At 37.9% G+C, this 24244-nt stretch overlaps 1 protein-coding gene across 15 annotated transcripts in view; it reads right to left on the bottom strand.

The window, feature by feature from the left end:
- The window catches only part of LOC126965388 (prolyl 4-hydroxylase subunit alpha-1-like), a 213086-nt gene that overhangs the window by 57137 nt on the left and 131705 nt on the right, over positions 1–24244 (bottom strand). For 4 of the 15 annotated variants that reach the window (XM_050808966.1, XM_050808967.1, XM_050808968.1 and 1 more), the window contains 2 exons: positions 15946–16111; positions 13619–13808 (listed from right to left, as the gene is read on the bottom strand). The exons of 4 other annotated variants lie outside the window; for them this stretch is intronic. In XM_050808966.1, coding sequence (XP_050664923.1) covers positions 13672–13808; positions 15946–16111 — 303 coding nt within the window. In that variant the 3' untranslated portion in view covers positions 13619–13671. Of the gene's footprint in view, positions 1–6; positions 210–1228; positions 1500–13618; positions 13809–15945; positions 16112–24099; positions 24160–24244 lie in introns of those variants that run through there. 7 more of the 15 variants (XM_050808982.1, XM_050808973.1, XM_050808981.1 and 4 more) reach the window with 4 other exon arrangements.

Raw genomic sequence — 24244 nt, 5'->3', positions numbered from 1 at the left:
TCTCACCGTTTCAAAGTGTTGAGTCTTTGATCTTCTTTAATAATATAGTCATCTAATTCTTCTAAGATTCTCTGATGTGTTGGTAACAGATACTCCATCTCGTGTGTTGAAGTGAATATATCTCCATTCACCAAGATCGCAAAACTTACAACTAATATGGATAGAGAGATGACGTTAAGCTGTGACATGTTATCCATTTACTGCATATCCTAGAAAAGAAATACAATGAGTTCTAAATTTTATATAAAATATGTTATTGCATCATATTTTCACCAGACAACTTCCACTGCTGGATAAAGGCCTCCTCCGAAGATTTCTACGAGGATCGGTTTTGTGCAGCCCTCATGCAATCTTTACCGGAATCTTAACCAGATCATCGGTCCATCTTGTGGGGGATTTACCAACACTGCGTCTTCCAGTACGTGGTCCCGATTCAAGGATTTGAAAGCCCCAACGGCCATCTGTCCGTCGAGCTATATGCCATGCCCACTGACACTTCAGTTTCGCAATTCTATTCGGGTTATGTCAGTGACTTTGGATCCTCTACGGATCTCCTCATTTCTGATTAGATCTCGCAGGGAAAATTCGAGCATATTGCAGGGCAATGGATAGGAATCCTTTGCCCTATGAGCGACCATGAGCTTCTTCATAAGGCACATAGTTAGCGACCACGTCTGCGTTTCGTCTGTCATCACTGGCAGCACGCACAGGTTAAAAAATCTTATTCTTCAGACACTGTGCTTATAATGTAACAGTTTTTAGGAAATATTGCGAGAAGTTTATATTTGCAAGTAGCTTCTACTGTCAATTTCCTCCACGGTAATTTAGTGTTGTGCTTCCTTACAAACATACAACTCTCGAGGTAAAATGAACCCTTATACTTTTCTGCACCCCTGACAACGCATGTAGCATATTTCATTATATTTGGCTGAGTAGTTAGAGCAGGAAAACATAATAATCAAACAAATTTGTTTTCACCTTTTTTAATTATCCGCTACCTGTAAATTCTTAAGCGATTAATTTCCTAAATTCATTGAGATTCAACCCGTTTTTGCTTAGGTTAAATTACAAGAATTATAGTATTGATAATTTAGGATTGATTCCACTGTCGGTTCATATGAATCTACTTGGTTAAATATAACATGAGAAAAATCAGCATAAAGTATGTATCATTCAATCTATATGTATTTAAATAATTAAATTAAATTAAAATCTGAACAAAACATACCAACAAGACTGTAACCTGCACAAAACCTTTACCATAACATTAAAATTTTAGAACTGTTTTTCAACTAAATTGTCCAATTTTAACTTCTAAAACAAGTATCTTTCAGTATTACTTTAAACGTTTACGAATTACTTACCTGACAACAAATTAAAGCAAAAACTGGTCCAAAATAATTGAAACGTGTAGGGCTTATCGCTTTATCAAATGAGTATTGTCGATTTTGACAAAGAATATAATATTGTAATAGTCAACAAGTCTCACTCAGCAAAATCAGTTAGAGAAATAGGGACTCTTGAGTTCACACAATAAGGTGTAATTCAGATTGCATAGCGCTATTAACCTACATTTTTAACCGACATCAAAAAAGGAGGAGGTTCTCAAGCGTCGGTTTTTTTCTGTGTTTGTTACTTCAATTCTTTCGACTGGTTGAACTGATTTTGATAATTATTTTTTTAGTTGAAAGCTGGTGCTTCCCGTGGGGACCCGAATGGAATCGACGAGAAAACCATAAAAGTCTTAAATTTGCTATACGTATGTCGACGAAAAGTTTACGAATAACTCAATATCGCGCCAAACGATTTCGATGATTATTTTTTAATGCAAAGGATATACTTCAAAGGTAGTTTAGTGAGAGTTTGGTGAAAAGGCAAAATTGTATTCAATAAATGTCAGCCTTTATTGAACACGTTCATGTAGATGCACGTCCGTTTATGTATTAATATTTTATGTAGGTATAAAAGATAACATTCTTAAATAAACTAACGAATCTTTCTTACCATGTCGCTAGATCAGATTTTCTCATCCTCCATTTGTTAATATTAATCTAGTTACTATTTATTATGTAATTATCATTAGTAAATATCTGCGAAAACTTGTAAATAGCCTTTTATGTAAATATTTTCCTAACTATTATTGTATTTAGCTGAAGGTTTTCCAATTACAATAAAAAAAAATAACAATAAACTACCGACTTCAAAAACACTATTTCAAAACAATAGATATGATATGCACTAAAAAGTATAAAAATAATTGCGTATTTTTATACAATCTAATTAATTAATCTAATTCTAGTTAGCGATTATTTTAATTTTTTGAATCGGTGTCCTTCCGCCGTGACCCGCTCTCGCCTCTCGCCTCCTCACGACTCAAGCACATCTCACCTATAACAATGTATTACAACCTATCTTGGCTGACACCGACCTATTCATCTAGAAGTTTCCTCTCTTTGCATTGCACGACTCTTACCTCTTCTGACGACATTAGGGTTGTCTTCTTTACCTAAAACTGTGTCTACCTAGTTTAAGGTCAACTTATAAAAATAGCTCAGTTTTTTCTATATAATTATAATTGTAATAATGTATATATCGGCGCAAATACTACAACACACCTATTATAAAAACGAGAATAATTTAGTTTAACTAATTTTAGTTAAATTTAGTTGATAAATTACATTGTGATGTGAAATTATTGTAAAAAACAACATGAATATAAAACACGAGCACGTGCGCCGGGTCCTATAAATACAGCCCGCACGATCGACACTAAAACCTTTACGATAGGTATCCGTCGGTCGAGAATAGGCGCCACCTCCGCTACCTACAGCGGGTGGTACGGGAACGTATCGGCGAACGGTGGGACCGCTTGCTCGGCAACCTTAAGCCATCACATGTGGCTTTCTGGAAGCTGCCTCGCGCGTTCAAACAGGAGCCGCCCACTGTCATGCCTCCTTTGGACAGACCGGGACTGCAGCCGGCGCTCGATGACGATGAGAAGGCTGAATGCCTCGCCGATAGTCTCGAGAGTCAGTGCTCTCCAAATGCAGCAGCCGACCCGACACACGTTGACGAAGTTGATCGTGAAGTTGAACGTCGCTCCGCTCTGAGCCCTTCAGGCGATGTAATAAAACCCACCTCTTACGAAGAGGTGAAGCTAATCATTAAGGAGCTTCACTCCAAGAAGGCCCCGGGGCCCGACACTATAAACAATAGGGTTCTTCAAATCCTACCCTCGACTCTTATTACTTTATTGGTTACCTTTTTATTTTTAATATTCTATTGTCTAATAGCGCGTTCCCCGAACAATGGAAGGATTCCATTGTTATCGGTATCCCAAAACCCAATAAACCTAAAGCTAATCCGAGTAGCTATAGGCCTATTAGCTTAATTAACTCGATCGGGAAACTTTACGAAAGATTAATTCTCGCGCGTCTTAATCATTACATCGCGGAGCTTAACCTGATACTCGACATACAGTTCGGATTCAGAACCGCTCACTCGTGTCCCCAGCAGGCTCACCGACTCACCGAGTACATTCTCATACGGCGTCAATTTCACGCTACCACGGCAGCCGTGTTTTTCGATGTCGCGAAGGCCTTCGACAAGGTATGGCACAACGGCTTAGTATTCAAGTTGTATCAACTGGGAGTGCCAGACAGGCGAATCATTCGAGCCTACCTTACTGATCGCTCCTTCCGATATCGAGTAGAGGGCACCCTATCCTCACCCAGACCCATCAGGTCTGGCGTGCCACAGGGTTCGGTCCTCTCTCCCACTCTTTTCTCGCTCTTCACGAGCGACATTCCCAAGTTTCCGAGTGTCCAGCTCGCTCAGTACGCTGACGACATGGCACTCTACTTTGGCTCCAACCGCTCAACCTTGAACAAGAACATTAAAGTGCTTCAAGCCGCCGTCGATGAACTAGGCAACTGGTTCAGAAAATGGCGGATTGAAGTGAACCCCACCAAGAGTGCAGCGGTACTCTTCGGTAACGCGAATAGCATCCGCGTTAAAAAAACAACCGACCGACGTTATTAAACTGTATGAAACACCCATACCGTGGGTGAAGGATTACAAATACTTAGGAGTCACGTTCAACAGCAATATGAATATGCAATAGAGCCCGATTTGTCCTCAGTCGCCTTTATCCACTTGTGTGTGGGCGAAGCAAACTTCCGCTCAAACACAAAGTGACGCTGTACAAAACCATCGTACGGCCCACACTGTCATACGCAAGTGTCGTTTTCGCGCACACCCGACCGAGCTACTTACGTCGTTTGCAAGTAGTTCAAAATAAATTCACGCGCATGGCAACCGGAGCCCCGTGGTTCATCCGAAACGTTGACCTTCACCGCGACCTAGAGCTTCCGACGATAGCTCAACACTTTAAAGAGATCTCGCGACGCTTCTTTGACAAGGCGCCTAACCATCCCAACATCTTGGTTAGGAAGGCATGCGGGTACACCCCCCATTCACCATAGTCTCAACCCAATAAGACGTCCCAGACACGTAACGGTAGACCCGGATGACGACATCACCATCGCGAACGCGACACCCACACAAACACCGACACAGACACGCACACACCGCCTTCGCAGGCGTAGGCGCGGTCAACCACCGCAAACCACTGGCACTCGTCACTCTGACAATGGTCAGCGGCCCGCACCCTAGATACACCACACATTTTTGATACCCATCGAGACGCTAGTCCTCGTCCTGTAATCGTTACACTACACTCACTCACACACGGACTGACTGACGGACTGACATACACCACTTACACAATCACAAACACACTCCACAAACAGACACAAACATACATGCACACTAACATTTACACTACTTACATACATTCAAACAAACATACACACAATCATAAACACATACATACACACTTACATACATTACACAAAACATCACCACACTCGCCGGCGAGTGTGTTCTTGTCACCTCTCCATCTTTCATCTTCATTTCATCGTCATTTTCATTCTCTCTCCTTCCCACAAGCACACAGCCGGTCTGAGGTTCGAGTCTCCTTAGGAGACGCCCCGCGACTGTTGTTGCGTAGTCTTTGCGGCCTCTACGGCCCACGTCCTACTTCGCTGTGAAAGCCAGAGCTGCTAACAGCACAGAGGAGGTTTTAGTCGGTATGGGGTGTCCGCTTACGCGGACACTCGAGTCCGACATATTACGCCCCGTTCCGGGGCGTAAATACGTAACAGTATTTCTTCCTCTCAAAAAAAAAAAAGAGACTAAAGTCGTGCTCGGGTTGTCGTATGGTACGGACCTCTATGGGACGTCGTAACGCTGCCCGTTGAATAAACGAAATTAATAAAATACTTACTCGTGTATTTTTCTATGGAAGAACCAATGAGTGATCTTCAGCAAGATAGCAATTGTGATGTCAACAGTAATGACGTCACACCTTTTAAAAACAATACAGAGGTTCTTTCCTCGTCATATATAATCGTTATTTAAAATAAATATTCTTTCGTTGTCAGACCTACATTCGTTGCAGATAGTAATTAATGTATGCGTTGGAAGACCACGACATAGGCAAACCTACTTAGAATAGGAAATAAATAGGTAGCTATCATGGATGATAATTTCATTATAATAAATTATCACTTTAAATTAGATTCTATCAGCATCTTTAGGAAGATTGAAAAATTATTTTGGATCGCAATGACCGTTAATTTGCTTTGCTTTTGTAATGTTTCTCCATTCTTAAATGATCAGTCGGACCGGTGAAGTAGGGGACGAACAAAACTCGAGCATACGTCACTGCTCGCTCCTCGTGAGTCCTTACTGGATAGCCTCTCTGTAAAGGCCGCCGCGCGTACTTATGATTTCGATGCCTACACGTAGAGTGAGAGAGGTCTGAATTTGGTTCCAATTAAATCCAGGTCTCATCTAGCTTTTTGTAATACATTATATAATTATTATTAAGGTTTCAAGGCAATAAAAACCACTGAAGTTTGTGCTATTGCTAAATTAGTCTACCCTTACAGAGTTATTACAGCAAAAGAAAAAAATATACAAATAAAAATGAAAGTAGTTATTACAATTAATTGTTAAGCATAACTTAATTAAATTTATCATTGAAAAAGTTTTCTTTTATCTTATCCTAGGTCAGTGCATAGTATTAGTAATTATTCTTTGTTATTAAGTACGTGTCATTTTATCAGATCATTGGCAATCTCAATCCAGTGCCTCTGTATGCAGCAGTCCGATCTGGTAGGAACCAACTTCAGCATATTATGATCACTGCATCATAGCATGAAACCCATCTGTGATGGCGTTAACATTTTACGAATATTGATTTATTGAGAGAATTACGTCCAATTAGTAAATTACAATGCCTATCAAAAGTATCGAGAAAGTGGTTTGCGCTCAACTCTCAGAATATTTAGAGATGGACAACATACTACTAAAACTGAAGTCAGGCATTCGGAAATCCTATACTACTGCTTTAATGGATCTATTACATAATGTCTTAGATGCCCAAGATAAGGGGCCGGGTACAATCTTAATTTTGCTAGACTTATCGCGTGCCTCTGATACCATCAATAGATCTTTAACGTTAAAATTTTTTCTTAAGTTGAAAACTCTTAACAGATTTCTAACTCACAATATCGTAAGCAAACTGTAGAACTATCAATTGATGGCAAAAAATGTTTATCTGAATGTACTCTTCTCAATCCAAGGTACTATCGTGGGACCTATAATAATGTTTGAACCTTACTATAGGGTAAATTGGACGTAGTTCCTGAAAAACATTCCAAGCCACAAACATCACATTTTAAGGAATTCGTGTCTAAAGTTTAATAAATATTAGTGTATTCCATATATGTGGATTGGGCTACAAAATTTTTCTTTTGGTCATTTAAAGAGTCACAGTAGGGCTGCTAATTTTTGTCAGTGCGGTAATATGGAATCACGTGACCAGTTTTGTGTTCTTAGCTCAATTTCGACATGATTGTGGTTTGGAACGTTTTAACGTCCAATATATTGACACGGGAGTGGCTCAGGGATTGGAAATAATACTCCGCTTATAGGAACGAGTCTTTTTTGCGTTCACTTTTTCTGAACTTTCACTTCGCCGGTCTGCCGCTGTTCCTCATGTGGGCGGCAGTACCATCAACACGTCACACCGCACCGAACACTAAGTCTCTTCTATCTTCTTCTTCTTGGAACACTCACACTTTTCACTAATTCTTCTTTTCTTCTTCTTCTTCTTCTTTACACTTTCGAGTCAGAACTAGAACTGCCGTAGGCTACGCTTAGTACGGCTTATATACCCCCGGATCTGTTCTATTTTCAAAATGATTCTCCCATTCCATCTTTAAATTTAAATTGTACTAGAAAATTCTTTTAACTATTTCTATCGTACTTACACATTTTCCATCCCTTCTTTTCTGTTCGATTTGATCCTGAACTTACTAGAAATTTCCATTAACTTAACAAAACCCAAAAAATTCCATACACTGGTAGGTGTATCGAACCCGGGTCTACAGCGTCTAAAGTAAACACTTTTCCGCTGAGCTACGAGTATTGCTGACGGAGCTGTTGAAATTAACAATGTCTTGAAGTTTGACATTATCGTCATTTACGTTGCAGCGTTGCTACGCAACAATATGATCTGTTGACGACTGAACTGGAAGTCTAAAACAACTGGTTATTATGCCGACGCGAATCCCAGACGTGAAATGTCATACATGTTTACTGTTGGATCTTCTGTTGACCTCACATCCGGACAAAAATCTGATTTCCCGATCCGGAGCATGGTACCGAACTTAAAACTCACACTTTTCAGATTGCCGCTGTGTAGGGCACGTGAGTGTTGTTCAGCAGACTAGGATAAGATACGATCCTGTTTTTGCATCTCACTTGTGGATTTAGATTTTCTTTTCGGTGGATGATATATATATATAAATGAAGGTTAAAACTTAGTATCCCGTAGCACGAATTTGGATGTAAAAAATATTGAAGTTGATAGAACTTTAGTCCACGATTTTAATGATACCACTCTTATTACAAGGTAATGCACCGTTTTCAAGAAAATAACGAAAAAAAATCTAACCTAAAATAGGTAAATAACGTAAATAAACACTACTGACATCGCGGCGGGAGGCTAAAAACTGTCATGAACTGATTTTGGATTCTTCATAAAATATTAGGACAGGCAAAGGTTTTAAGCCCATACAGCCATAAATTGTATGAAAAACAGTTAAATGAAATGTAAAAAATAGTCTATGACAGATTAGACGGCTTCATCAATAATTATTTCAACAAAACATTTATAACAGGGTTTATTGTTCATGTTCATCAATCTCCAAAGCTCTATGAACTACAATTTATTAAAATTGGTTAGGTTAGGTTATGTTAGAACAGTTAAAATAACGCACGAGCCCAGCGTAGCGTGCCGCGGCAGCGTCCGGCGAGCACCAGAACCAAATTGTAGGCGTTTTCCCCCATTAACAAATAAGGGAGGGGGGAGAATAGACTTTTTTTAGTTTTTTCTTGAAAACTGAGTATTGCGTTGTAATAAGAGAGGTAGCACTATAATCGTGGACAACAGCTCTATCAACAACAATTCGTTAAAATTGGTTAGGTTAGGTTATGTTACAACAGTTAAAACAACGCATGAGCCGAGCGTATCGGGCCGCGGTAGCGGCCGGCGAATGCCAGAAACGAATTCAGTTAAAACTTAGTATCCCGTAGCACGAATTATTATACGCATTATAAGTATTAGAATAATTTATTGCAGTACCATATTAGTTACATAGATTTACAAAATATCTGTTAACTTGTAACAGTATACATTGGTTTAAAGTAAGTAACTTTAATTTTACAAGTATTCTGGCCTCACACTAGGATTCCCTGTGTCGTGTGGTCCAGTCTCTTCCCCTATTATTATAGGGGGGTACAAAATAAAAATAAAATAAATTTGCGTGCATGTGTGTGTATGGATGTGTGTATATGTATGGATGTGTGTGTATGTGTTTGTGCTAAGAAAGATAAGAAAATTGCTAACGTTGGTATAATAATTAAAATTATTGATTTTTAGTTTACTATATTTATAAGTTTTTCTATATCATTGTAATTTAAAACTTTTTACCAATCAAATATACCTTTTTTACAACTGCGTTTGGACTTTGCACTTTGGCCGCCGCACAAAATTATGATTTCAGCAATATGGATACCGTATATGGTTCTCGAGGTTGTCGAGGACAGATTTTGAGCGGTGGCCATCTTGGATTTCAAAATTGATCCCAAAATCGTTTTCTGCACCCTCGAGAACCTTGGACACGATATCCAAGTTGCTGAAATCATAATTATGAGCGGCGGCCATCTTTGAATTCAAAAATGATCACAGAATCGTTCTCTGCACCCTCGAGAACCTCGGACACGATATCCATATTGCTGAAATCATAATTAAGTGTGGCGGCCATCTTGGATTTCAAAAATGATTCCAAATTCGTTCTCTGCACCCTCGAGAACCTTGGATACGATACCCATACTGTTGAAATCATATTTTTGCGCAGCGGCCAACTTGGATTTCAAAAATGATCCCAAATTCGTTCTCTGCGCCCTCGAGAACCTCGGATACGATACCCATTTTTTTTTTATATGAGAGGGGGCAAACGGGCAAGAGGCTCACGGGATGGGGAGAGGTGAGGCAACCGCCCATGGACATCCGCAACAACAGGTGTGTCAAGAAATGCGTTGCCGGCCTTTAAGGTAAGGTGGGAGTATGCTTTTTTCTTGAAGGTCCCTAAGTCGTATCTGTTCGGGAAGACCGCTGCCGGTAGTTGATTTCACAAAGTGGCTCTGCGAGGCAAGAAATTTCGATGAAAACGCGCGGTTGTGGAATGCCAGACGTCTACGTGATACGGATGGTACTTTGCACGTAATGTCCGATGGTGGAATTCGGCCGCTGGAATCAACCCGTACAGCTTTTCTGAGCACTCCCCGTGATAAATGCGGTAGAAGATGCAGAGAGAACCCACATCTCTACGCAATTCTAGAGAATCAAGCCGATCGGCGATGACTTGATCGTCGATGATTCGAGCAGCTCTTCGTTGTATGCGGTCAAATAGAAGAAGCTGGTGCTGGGGAGCACCCGCCCAGAGGTGAGAACAGTACTCCATGTGAGGCCGAATTTGCGCCTTATAAATTTGCAGGCGGTGGCTTTTAGTGAAGTACTGTCTCGCCTTACTGAGTACACCAAGCTTTTTAGAGGCCAGTTTGGCCTTCTCTTCCAAGTGACTACGGAACTGAACGTCGCTCGATATATCGACGCCAAGTATGCCAATACAGGCCGTGGCCCGCTCGATTTGTGAATGTCCAAGGTGAGAAGCGCCTTAAGCACGGCACCATACCGGATTTTTCTCTCCGGCATATATGAATCGCACCGCGGAATATGCGGTGGTGTTGCACCTTGATCATCCAGAGTCGAGTTGGACGCGAAGAGGGAGCCCAGGAGATCAGCTTTCTCTTTCGCGTCATGGGCCAGCGAGTCATCATCCCTGTGCAGTGGCGGAATTGCTGGCTGGTTGAAGTTTCCTTGGACAGCCTTGGCGAGCGACCAGAACGCACGAGTTCCCGAGGGAAAGCGTGCAAGTCTCTCGCCAATTCTGCCAATGTGCTTCGACTTCGCGTCAGCAATAACTCTTTTGAAGGACCTGGAGGCATGATTGAAGTGTTTTTTAACCCATATTGTTGAAATCATAATTTTGCGCGGCAGCCATCTTGGATTTCAAAAATGATCCCAAATTCGTTCTCTGCACCCTCGAGAACCTCGGATACGATACCCATATTGTTGAAATCTTAATTTTGCGCGGCGGCCATCTTGTATTTCAAAAATGATCCCAAATTAGTTCTCTGCACCTTCGAGAATCTCCGATACGATATCCATAATGTTGAAATCATAATTTTGCGCGTAATATAACATTTCTCTCATACGTCGATAAAAAAGATTTACTTCAAAAATGCATAAAAAATATTATCACAGTAATTCCGTACTCTAGCACAACTGTAAGTTTTAAAAAATATTACGCAGTCCTTCTGGGTCGGCGGTCGTTGACCCGCATCGCTCGGTTCGTTCTCAGCCATGCCCGACGCCCGTGTCCATGCGTACCTATCGAATCTAACGTTCGCGCAATTTTTACCTTATGTGTTGGGAAAACCTCGCCTTAAGTAATGTAGAGGAGTTAAATAATTGCCTTATTCGAAGATGGTTTAGCTCTGAGTAGAGGGAGTCTGTTGAATATCGCCACGGCTTATTGTATGCTATTTTTCATATTGCACGTTGGGCTCTTTCTAGTATAATTAGAAGTGTCTTTATTGCGGCTCCCCATGAAATAATACTATAGCTCAGGATAGACTGGCATAGCGCGTAGTATAATATAGTGTTTAAATGTGTGTCCGCAACATACTTTAGTTTTTTGAAAATATGTGAAAGCTTTCTTACTCTTTTGCATAGTGCATCAATGTGGTATGACCAAGTTAACCTCTCATCAATTAACACACCGAGATTTAATATGTGAGACTCGTTCAAGTGGTGCACAGGTGCATCTGCTCTGAGTATTTTTTGTTGAGCAATCATGCAGGTAAATATGTAAAGGTTCTTTAGGTGTAGAGCGTGCAGATATATTAAAAGCTGTATACTTTGATTTGTGAATATTAATAGTATATAACCTAACCTCAAATTATGACATTTTTAAACGTAAAACGTAAACGTCAAGAATTCGTTTCTGGCACTCACTGGTAATACACAGTTTCAAAAAATAGACGAAAAAAATTCTACCTTCCCCCCTCCCTAACTTGTTAATGGGAGAAGAAACGCATACAATTTGGTTCTGGCACTCTCCGGCCGCTGCCGCGGCACGCTAAGCTCGGCTTGTGCGTTGTTTTAACTGTTCTAACATAACTTAACCTAACCAATTTTAATGAATTGTAGTTGATAGAGCTTTGGTCCACGATTATAATGCTACCACTCTTATAACAACGTTATACACAGTTTTCAAGAAAACCCAAAATAAAAGTCTAGCCTCCCCCCCCCCTCCCTAATTTGGTAATGGGGGGAAACGCCTAAAATTTTGTTCTGGAACTCGTAGGCCGCTACCGCGGCACGCTACACTCGGTTCGTGCGTTGTTTTAACTGTTCTAACATAACCTAACCTAACCTAAGCAATTTTAATGAATTGTAGTTGATAGAGCTTTGGTCCACGATTATAGTGCTACCACTCTTATTATAACGTTATACACAGTTTTCAAGAAAAACCAAAATAAAATTCTACCCTCCCCCCTCCCTAATTTGGTAATGGGGGGAAACGTCTACAATTTGGTTCTGGCACTCGCCGGCCGATGCCGCGGCACGCTACGCTCGGCTCGTGCGTTGTTTTAACTGTTCTAACATAACCTAACCTAACCATTTTTAATGAATTGTAGTTGATAAAATACTTGTGGTAATGTTGTTCGAATACCGTCAAACCAAGTACCATTTCCTCGGCTAACATGAGATTTGACTCTGCATGCTTTGTTACTGCATATAAAGGAGCCCACAGTCCGATTGGATGAATATACAATCGTCATTGGTTTTTCATGATAATTACAAATTTTTTGCCTTGGAATCATTCCTTTAATCTCAGCAAGGGCAAGAGTTTGCTCGCGCCTACCCAATCGCTGATATATCTTAATTAAATTCCATATCTCTTTTAATTCTTCAACGTAGTAATGCCGTTTTATTGGTGTTTCATCGGCTTCAAAATAATCACGACTGCTTGACGGTTGAGGTTCTTAATTAGTCGAGGGCGGGAATCCCTGATTAGTTGATGGCTGATAGATAGTTTAATCTGTCACAGACTTTTTTTACATTTAATTTTACTGTTTTTTATACAATTTATGGCTGTATGGGCTTGAACCCATTGCCTGTCCTAATATTTGACGAAGAAACCAAAATCGTAATCGCGAACCCACAAAACTCACCCTGATGAAGGACCTCCGACTGGTCCGAAACTAGTCGGTATCGAGACCGACAAAAACGTGGGTAAAGCCGTATTAATAAATAATTTAATAATGACACTCGAAAGTTTTCATAATTTAAGAATATAATAATCAATCAAATAAAATGGCGGAATCCCAGAAATATTTTACTCTTTCATCAATGTAAAATGTTTAAGTGTTTATTTTCTGACGAATAAAAATATCAAAATATAACCTTATATTATTCTTTGTAAAATATATAAAATCTTACTTGATTACGTTATATTATTTTTTATAAAGGCATTCTTTTATTTTAGGTAGAGAGAAAATGCCAACTTAGCTCAAAAGATAAAGTTATATCGTTAGCGTTTCCGAGAAAAAAAATAGCAAAAAGTCTAAGAAAGCTCCTCAGTAATACGTGAGTGCTTATTTGGTAACAAAGCTTTATTTAATGTAATATATAAATGTATATGTTAATTATTCCTAAAGTTAATTATTATTAAGTTTTACTTCAATCGCGCGTAAAGATTACACGCACACACTACTTTTGATATCATGAAATGGTTGGGTAGGACTCCGTATATTGTACTTCTAGTTGCTAATATAGATAAGTATTGAAACAACGTTATTTCTTCAATTATTTATTCATTTTAAAATAACACTCTTATAAACATCACTTTAAATTCGTAATAAAATATTATTTTGAGTGGTAGGGACATTTCGTGGTAGCTTTATGTGCATGTCTTGTGATTGATACTCAAGACCACAAGGTCTCAAAAATTCTTGACCTCTTTCATGAATCCATTTGTTGCTCGCTGAAAATAAAAACACTTAATAATACTCTTATTTCATATTGCTTCATTTTGGCAAGGTTCTAAACGGAAGTACCCTATTACTCATGATCGAGTTGCTCCATAGGAGCTGCTTCTTTGAAAATAAGGATATATTTTATGGCCATTCCCAATTTTCAGTCTATCTCTTACTTGAGATAAAAATCGTAACTATCGTTGACTTTTCTGTCTCAATAAACTTATTGGCGGTAACTCACCTTATCCGTATATACTGTCTGTCAATGGGACGACGTATAGCTTACCAGCGATAGAAGTTTATATGGAAATTGCAATTCAAATAATAAGGTGATAAGAATGACTTATCGGGTATATTGGGACAGCTTCAGATTATTGACAGTAGAAGGTAGTAATTTATCTCTATCTGCAGATAATATTGGGATGGCCATAAATTCTGCACAATTAAACATAAACAAAATGTAACATTTGAATTTAGAATCCGTCATTTTTATATAATTGTTCATTGAGTTTTCTCATTTTGGCGCAAATACATTGAACAATATTTTGCGATATTAAAATGCAGTACGGTGATAAAGAGACCCAAATCGCTGTGATTGCATTAAGGTGTTCAAAGCAGTAAGGGAAAGAATTCGAAGAAATCCTGTGAGAAAGCAAGAGATTTTATCTCGGGAGATGAAGATAGCACCTAGAAACATGTCGCGTATTTTAAAATATGACTTAGGACTTGCAGCCTATAAGAGACGAACTGGTCATTTCTTAACGTATACTTTAAAAAAGAATAGGGTGGTAAACTCGAAACAACTACTAAATCAGTACGCAAAGGGAGGACACAGAAAAATTTGTTTACGGATGAGAACTTTTTACAATTGAGCAACATTTTAACAAACAAAATATAAATATTTATGCTCAAGGCTCTAAGGAATCTTCCCAATAAGTCGACAGAGTGCAACGTGGGCACTATCCGACTTCAGTGATAGTTTGGTGGGGAATACCCCACTTAGCTAATAAGCTATGAAGGAGTGACTGAGCCATACTTTTGCGAAAAATGTATCAAAGCATCGGTACAAGTGTATCAAGATACCATTATTGAGAAGGTAGTGAAGCCCCTGAACAGCACCATATTCAATAACCAAGAATGGTCTTTCCAGCAAGATTCGGCGCCGGGGCATAAAGCTCGGTCTACGCAGTATTGGAAACGAACGTTTTGACTTCATCAGAGCTGACTGACTAGCCATCGTCTAGTCCCGATCTTAATGCGCTGGATTCTGATTTATAGTCAGTTTGAGAGTACGGCTTGCTCTAAACGCCATGATAATTTGGCATCCATAAAACAATCGGTACGATAGGCAGTGAAGAATTTTCCCATGGAAAGAGTGCGTGCTTTTATTGATAACTGGCCTCAACGCTTAAAGGACTGTATTGCAGCCAATGGAGACCACTTCGAATAAGCTTTTTATATTTTGAATTGTTTTATATTTATGTATTAAACTAACACACTGTAAATGTAATAAATGTTATTTGCAATAGATTTTTTTTTCTTTGTTTCAGTATTTATGACAAAGCTTGGTATATATGTGCGGTTGGGGCTCATAGTTAGTCTCAACTGTTAAATAGAGTTGTACCTTTAATCACAATTCTATGGTTTCTGGCTAAATAAGTTCAATAAAAAGGTTTTGTTGAAAATCTACTTAAGAACGGTTTAGGAAGAAACGTATATATCGTTGATAAATGTAGGTTTCCATTTAGTCTTCATTTGGCAAGGCAAAGATTAAATTTTAGTGATTTTCGTTTACTTAATATTTGTTTGACAACAACGGCTCTCAACCCTTAAGAGGACACATTTCCTGGGGCTAATTCTAAAAGAACATACCGTTATGTTCTCGGGAACTCTCTCCTCCTCCCTCCAAAATTTAACTAATTATAACGAAATATTGGTAACTGAATGGAAAAGAACCTAGACCTATGTCTATATACAGTGAGTTGTCCCACATACAGACGGACGCATAGTAACAGAGTTCCCGGTTTTTATCCTTCGGGTACGGAACACTGGGATCACTTCCTGCCAAGGCCGCTTTTTAAGATCTCAATTTGGAACAATATTTAAATTTGAGTTTAAAGTAAATTTTAAGGAAGATGGTCTTACCCCATTTAGAGCCAAGGAGTACGGGGCAAGCAGCGTGGAGCGTGGCTAAGTCGCCTTCTCCGGAGCGATGAAGGTTCATCCAGACCAAGGCAGCACCTTTGACTGGGAACACACTCACACCAAGATCAACGAACACCGTCGCACCGCCGTGTGCCACGTCAGACATCTGTTGTTTTTTTTTATGGAATAGAAGAATAATATTAGCGGGTCACCTTATAGTTAGTGATCATTACCTTCCGTTCTGTCCAGCTACATCAGAATAATTACTGCTACGCTGCCGGTCTTTTAGGAAGTACACGACAAAGATAGGGTTCTCCCTATCGCGGTGTTTACAACATCTTCTAAGTTTATTCCTCAGTTTCTTTGTATGTGGAAATAAGTAAGTGAAATTAGTAACAATTTCTTATTGTAAAGTGATTTACCTCACTGGGATTAATCATACGTACTTACGTAATATGCGTATGTAACGTACAATTTATTAATAAAAACATATAGGTAAAATTTACATCAGAAAATTAATTCTACTAAAATAAATTACAGGTACTTGTGGCCAATTAGGCAACCTATCGCTAATTCATTGCATACTCCCTAAACGTTCCGGCCCGTAGTGCCTCAGCGGGCGATGCAGCGAAGTGGGGCAATGGGGAAGAGAGAGAGGGCATAATAGGAGAAGACAATGTTATGTTTTTAAAGTGATAACCCTCACTTCTAGGATTAATACACAAATAAAATTTGAAAAACAAAATTTATCCTCGAAGTAGATCCTGTAGGTGAAGCCACAACCTGAGAGTTGAACAAAGCAAACAGAATTTTATAACGAGGCGGTGCTCGAACGGTTAGCTCAGTTGGTTAGAGCACCGCGACCGGCACGAAACGACGGATTTTTTTTTTATTTATTGGAACACCAACAATAGGTATACATGACATTTGCTTACACAATATTAAGATTCTATATAGTCTAGTATATCTATTACTTAAAGGCATTCACAGCATTTCATAATAGATATTTACAATTGGCAAAAACAAGACTTAAAAATTAAAACAAAATGCTAGTAAATTAATTTAAACTTATTACAAAATATGACAGAAATTAACAATTTATGAATATATACAAGAAAATCTTATGACAATATTAAGCAATTGCAAGTAATTTTCGTTTGAGATCCGCTAAATTGTCGTTGAAGAGATCTAAATCAGCATTATTTAAAATTATACAGTTATATGTGGAACAAATCCTATAGATAGGTGCATTCCGTCCAATATTAGTTCTCGTAACCGGTAAATAGAAAAAAAATTGTTTTATTTCGAGTATTACGTTGAGGTACTTGAAATGTTATACAATTTAATATGTCCACAGAATCTATTTTATTGTTTACAATTTTGTACAGATATGTAATGTCAAGCATACGCCGACGAGCTGCTAATTTTTGTAAATTGAAGAATTGTAACCTGCTATAATAATAACTTCTATTGCTTATGTTTTTATTGTTTTTACACAGATGTCGAGTAAACGTACGATTAATCCTCTCGATTCGGTCACTATGTACCGAATAGTATGGATTCCATATTGTGCTGCCAAATTTGAGAATGCTCCGCACGAGTGCGTTACATAAAATAATTTTAGGTTTGGTGCTTTTAAAATCTTTTGTCAGTCGCCATATAAAGCCGTATATCTGAGCAGCTTTAGAAATTATTTTATTGTAATGGCGAATGAAGTTCAGTTTACAATCTAAAATTACACCCAAATCTCTAACCTCTTCTACTTTTCTTAAATTTACATTATTTAAACTATAAGTTGCTTGAAGTGAGGACCGTTTTCTGGTAAATGATATGTGATGGCACTTGGAAACATTTATAATCATTTTATTTCTATCACACCATAATTCGGTCTAAGTCTTGTTGAAGTAACATAGCATCGTCCTCTGTTTGGATTATTCTATATAGTTTCATATCATCGGCGTATAATGAATACTCTGAGTGTTTAATGCATGAACTTATATCATTTATAAATAATGCAAAAAGCAGAGGTCCGAGGTTAGATCCCTGAGGTACTCCAGAATAAACAATAAATTTGTACGAAGACTCGCCGTTAATAGAAACAAATTGATACCTATTTGTAAGATATGATTCTAACCATTTCAATGAGTTTCCTCCAATACCATATTGTTTATCAAGTTTGGAGAGAAGGATTTTATATTTCACTTTGTCGAAAGCACTAGAAAAGTCTGTGTATATGCTATCAATTTGTCGTTCATTGTCCATGGCTTGTGCGCTGTTATTAATATAATGAAACAGATCTACCACATCTAAAACCATGCTGCTTATCATTGAGGTATTTTTTGCAGTGTGACATTAATACTGGGCAAATTAGAGATTCTAATAATTTTGAAAATGTACCTAAAATTGAAATTGGTCTATAATTTTTGACATTGTTAATCTCACCCTTTTTATAAATGGGTACAATGCGAGCCTTTTTCCATTCTTCCGGGAATGTGCTTGTTTTGAGAGATTTATTGAAAATTATCGTTAGTGGATATGAAAGACCGATAGCACATCTTTTGATAAATACTGGTGGAATGTTATCAGGCCCAGATCCTTTATTAAAATTCAAGCCTTTCAGTTTTGTTAATTTCTTGATAAAATATATACAACATTTCATTAACGCATTCAGCTGTACAAAGTTTTTCCCTCCAGTTAACATTTATTAGACTTGATATTATAGTGTTATAATTAGCTTTAATGAAATTAAATTTGATTCTTGGCTTTTTTTTTTTCATAAATTGTAAGCTTATTTTATCTATTTGAATATTAAGAGGTGGGTGTAAAGGATCTAGCTTACTAATGATTATGTTAGACTTAGTTACCCGAGCTTGATTAGTTGAAAGAACCAAATCCAAAATCTTGTCGTTGCAATTCATTACATTATTGTTTTGTTTTAAACCACTTAATGATAAAAAATCGACCAAATTAAACCCAAAGTAATTATCATAGTTCCTGGGTTCATAAACATTAGGTTGATTACTGTCAGTCCATGATATTGAGCTCATATTGAAGTCACCCACGATTATAACTTCATGAAAGTAGGAAACAGCTTCATTTGCACACTCAAAAAAATCTTTCACTTCACTTCTATTTAGTGGCGGAGGAAGGTAAACAGCACATATACCTAATTGGTTCGAACTTGATTGGTGACTTTTATATTGACTGCCTAAGGATACCCACAAATTTTCATCTTTCGTTTCAAGATTTATCATTCTTTTGGTTACGTAGGAGCTTAGGATTGCTATTAGGACTCCACCTCCTCTAGATTTTTGGGAGCAATTCCTATCTTTTCTGTAAACAGTATATCTAGGATCAAATAATTCTTCATGATGTATATCAGCTGTTAGCCACGTTTCGGTTAGAATAATTACATCATAATTTTGATTCAGAATGCTTAAATAGAACTCTGTCAATTTAGTCTTTAGACCGCGGACGTTTTGATAGTAAAAATTAAGCATGAAGATTAGCTACGTTCAGGGATCAATGGCTAAGTGACTTCCGACACTAGGGATGATATACGTACTGCCTGTGACTTTTCATCCTTGCGAATGTAAATTTGACCATTTCGAACCCAGATGAACTTGTAGCCCAACTTTTTACATTTTATCCTGGTGGCACCATGAAGATTTTTCTTATCAGTTTTGTTGTCTTTTTGAATAGCAGCCAAAATATTATCACGACAGCGATTACTACGAAACTTCATGACAACTGATCTTGGCTGCCCATTTTTTGGGTTTTGTTTAGCAACTCTGGTGCAAGAAAGTATGTCGTTATCTTCAATTTTTTCGGATACGACTTCGCCGATACGTAACATTATTTTAGGTAAGTTCTCATTTCTGAATTCAGGCAAACCATGTATCTCGATATTGGTGTTTCTGGAGTATTGCTCAATGTTTGATAGTCTTTCTGTCAAGTCCCTAACCTTTCTATCTAACATTGAATTACTTAAAATAAGTTCTTTGACTTCAGAATCCCTTTTTTCTACGAGCGACTTCATTTCGTCATACTTGATGGCGGCAAAATTTACTGCCTCTGTCAAAGTTGTTATTTCACTTTTAAGAGGCATTATTTCGGTTGACAGTATATCTCGGATTATTCTCGGTACTTCGACTTTTAGCGTTTTCCTAATCTCAGTTCGAATAAGATCACACAGGCTGGTTGACATTATTCTTTTTTTTTTATGGAATAGGAGGACAAACGAGCGTACGGGTCACCTGGTGTTAAGTGATCACCGCCGCCCACATTCTCTTGCAACACCAGAGGAATCGCAAGAGCGTTGCCGGCCTTTAAGGAAGGTGTACGCGCTTTTTTTCTTCTTCCAAGTCCTCGTTGGTGCATTGTTTTTGACTCCGTACAGGGGTTTCACTATTGTCTCCAAGTCATTTTGATGAAATCTTACACGCAGAGCATTTCCATGCAGCTTTGTTTTCTTTAGAAATTTTTTTGTAATTTACTTTTGCAATATTGACGCATGAATGATGAAAAATTTTTTTACATCCACTATAGCAAATACTTTCGTTGGCTAAAACTGATTTTCTACAGCCATCACACACGTTCATTTTTATAACTTTAATTTTTTATCTAAGCACAGTTATAAATGCTGCCCTACTTAATAAAATATTAATATTAATATGATGTGCACATTAATAAATGCTCCGGTATATACTCTTTGTTGAGATCACTTCGTGTTGAAATCACAAAAAAAGGATGAGGGTACTTGTATAATGCAGTGATTGGAGATCGTTCTTCGTTATGTTATTGGTTTTAACAATTAACAATTAAATGTCAACTTCACACTGATCTTTAACATATAAGTTCATTACAAAATTGTTTTAAAATCTAAACAACACCTGTGCTTCATTAATACATACGAAACATATGAACACCATTCAAACTTTGATTGCGGTCAAAAATGGTAAGTTGATTGTCAATATCTTTTGATTACATCCACTGACTGATTTTTAAATATTATAATAATTTAAAAAGGGAAAATATAGATGCATACTTAAATGACTTACAAATAGATTATTGAAGTTTTTCTATCCCGTTTTTCTATTATAACTCACTATTCTTAACAACACACGCGCACAAGATTATGAAAATATACGGAGCTAGTTGGCACGTCTTTAAGATTCACCGCAGTAGGATATATAGAAACTCAATTAAATAATATATTAAATATTATATTAATTGTTTTCATTACAAAAAAAAAATTTAAGCAATGTAACTTTAGGTAGTTATATTACAACAAGTAGCTTAGCGTTTGAAGGATGACGCAATAGCTCCGAGCACAACAACACTAAACTTGTAACTTCACTTTTTACTTCATTTACCAATTATCAAGTTTTTCTAACTATATATATATTTTATTGGGGCGGAAACTATACTTTTAAACTTAATTTACTCATGTATGTGCACTATTTCTTTTTATTTCAATTTTTAACACTACGTCAATGTTACACTCGCTTAGCGCCCTCTGATGATTTCGTGGTGATGAGTTCGTGGGTTCGGATCCCGCATCGTTCATAAAATTTTGTTTTTCAAATTTTATTTATGATAGTAGAAGGACAAGGACAGATATATAGCGTTAAGAGCAATTTTTTTTTTCTGATTTTTCTACTTTTTTGACTGCTCATTATCATGATATTAATATATATGAAAAATGAAAAGAAAAATAAATTTATCAGGCAGTACTATTATGGTCATGGGGAGTTGAAATAGAATCTAACAGAATTTCTCAAAAATGACTCATTTGCACTGGGTGTTCTTAAAGTGGGTATGGCAATTTTATGTTTATGTGTAGTGTTAAAGTCTGATGTTAAAGTGTCTAGTGTTAAAGTGTAATGTAATTCATAATTTTTAAAAATTTTATGAATAATTTTCCTAGAATATATAATATTTTGATACAATTTGATGGCACTGTTGTGGATAACACGCATTATATTCACACCTCATACGCTAAACTGTATCTAAGTATTCCTCTAAGTAAGTGTGAAGTGTAAATGTAATTTAAAACTTACTGTTTTTTCCCAAACAAACTCTAATTAAAATGATGTGACAGTCCGAAATTTAGTTGTTTATAGGCAATTTTGTGAATATCATAGTTCAAATTGTACATATGTTTTATCAATAGATATAGTTATTGCTCGAATCCCAAGCCCGTGAACGCTGGAGTGCCCCAAGGCTGTGTGCTATCTCCCACGCTGTTTCTTCTGCATATCAATGATATGTTGGACACCGCCAACATGCATTGCTATGCAGACGACAGCACTGGTGATGCCGTATACACGGGCCATGCAGGTCTCTCTCGGGAAAACGTCGACCAGTGCCGGGTGAAACTTGTGTCTTCTATCGAGTCCTCTCTCGAGAAGGTCGCGGAATGGGGTAAGTTGAACCTTGTCCAATTTAACCCCCAGAAGACTCAAGTTTGCGCGTTTACCACTAAAAAAACCCCATTTGCCGTATCACCGCTCTTCGAGAACACTTCCCTTAAAGCCTCGCCTAGTATCGGAATACTGGGTCTCGAAATCACGAGCAATTGCCAATTCCGTGGCCATCTGGAGGGCAAAGCCAAACTGGCTTCAAAGAAACTGGGCGTCATAAATAGAGCACGGCAATACTTCAAGCCGGCCCACATTCTAGCGCTCTACAAAGCGCAGGTCCGGCCTCACATGGAGTATTGCTGTCATCTCTGGTCTGGCGCACCCCAGTATCAGCTCGATCCATTTGACCGCGTGCAACGCAGAGCAGCTCGAATTGTCGGGGACCCAGTACTCTGTGAACGGCTGGATCACTTGGCGTTGCGTAGAGACGTCGCTTCATTGTGTGTCTTCTACCGCATTTATCACGGGGAGTGTTCCGAAGAGCTGTTCAACCTGATTTCTGCCGCCGAATTTCACCTTCGCACGACACGCCACAAGTTACGATATCATCCCCACCATCTGGATGTGTGGCGGTCCTCCACAGTGCGGTTTTCAAGGAGCTTTCTTCCTCGTACCACGAAGCTGTGGAATGAGCTTCCTTGTGCGGTGTTTCCGGGACGATACGACATGGGTACCTTCAAGAAAAGCGCGTACACCTTCCTTAAAGGCCGGCAACGCTCTTGTGATTCCTCTGGTGTTGCAGGAGAGTGTGGGCGGCGGTGATCACTTAACACCAGGTGACCCGTACGCTCGTTTGTCCTCCTATTCCATAAAAAAAAATATATATAAGCAACAGAAGCAATTATGAAAAAAGATTAAAGTTTCTTTAAATAAATAAGCTCTCTGATAGACGTCGTGAAAAGGGGTGCACTTAGGGGTAGATATATGTATATGTTTTATGGTAAAGGTATTTATTTACTTAAGGTACTAAATTAATCTATGACACTTGTTAAATAACTATAATTAAAGGTTCTATTTGTAAGTACGCGGATGGTTAATGGTAAGTAGGACCGGACCGATCAATGGTTACTCGCGTAATGCCATCGCTAAAGGCAACACATGGTTATAAGTAATTAATATTATCTACTAAGCAATATTTGTAATATAATGCTGTTCGATGGATTTACTTTGAACAGGTCGTATGCTTGACCACTCGTTTTTATATAAAGTTTTAAACAACATGCTAGATACACCCAATATTCTGAGTAAAACAATATTAAACATACCGAGATTAGGGCCAAGAAGAATCTTTTCTATCTACCCACCGTAAGGACTAACGTTGGCAGCAATGCGCCACTATATCGTGTCTGTCATTCATTAATATTTTGGAGACATCCGGGGCTGATCCATTTTGCGATACCCTCATAGCATTTAAACGTATTGCAACTATAGAATAATGATTCTTTAATTACATACATCATATTATTTTTTATTATCATATATTTTTTTATATACTGTATAAGTCTTTGTGTTATCTATAAGTGCCCAATAGAAATGATTCTCATTTATGTTGTGTGCACCTGTAATTGACTCATACACTGGAACTATTTTCGTGCAATATTTAAGTTTAAGTTGGAGTACCTTTAAATAAGTAAATAAATAAATTATACGCCAACAATGTCATACATCACCCAATTTTATCAAAGAACACCATAATAAAACAGTGATGAAATGTTTATATGGTACTTACATAAAATAATACTGTCGCAATCCTGTTTCCATTTTTTTGTGTGGAATAGTTTCCATGATGCTGCAAAAGAACTTTTATTAAAATAACATGATTATTAACTTACATGTAGCGTTACTGAATTGTTACCATGTATTGTGCACACACA

This window comes from Leptidea sinapis, chromosome 7 (assembly GCF_905404315.1).
Source record: "Leptidea sinapis chromosome 7, ilLepSina1.1, whole genome shotgun sequence".
Classification (NCBI taxonomy): domain Eukaryota; kingdom Metazoa; phylum Arthropoda; class Insecta; order Lepidoptera; family Pieridae; genus Leptidea; species Leptidea sinapis.
The sequence above is the reverse complement of the archived record's forward strand: the minus strand, read 5'-3'. Positions and strand labels throughout refer to the sequence as shown.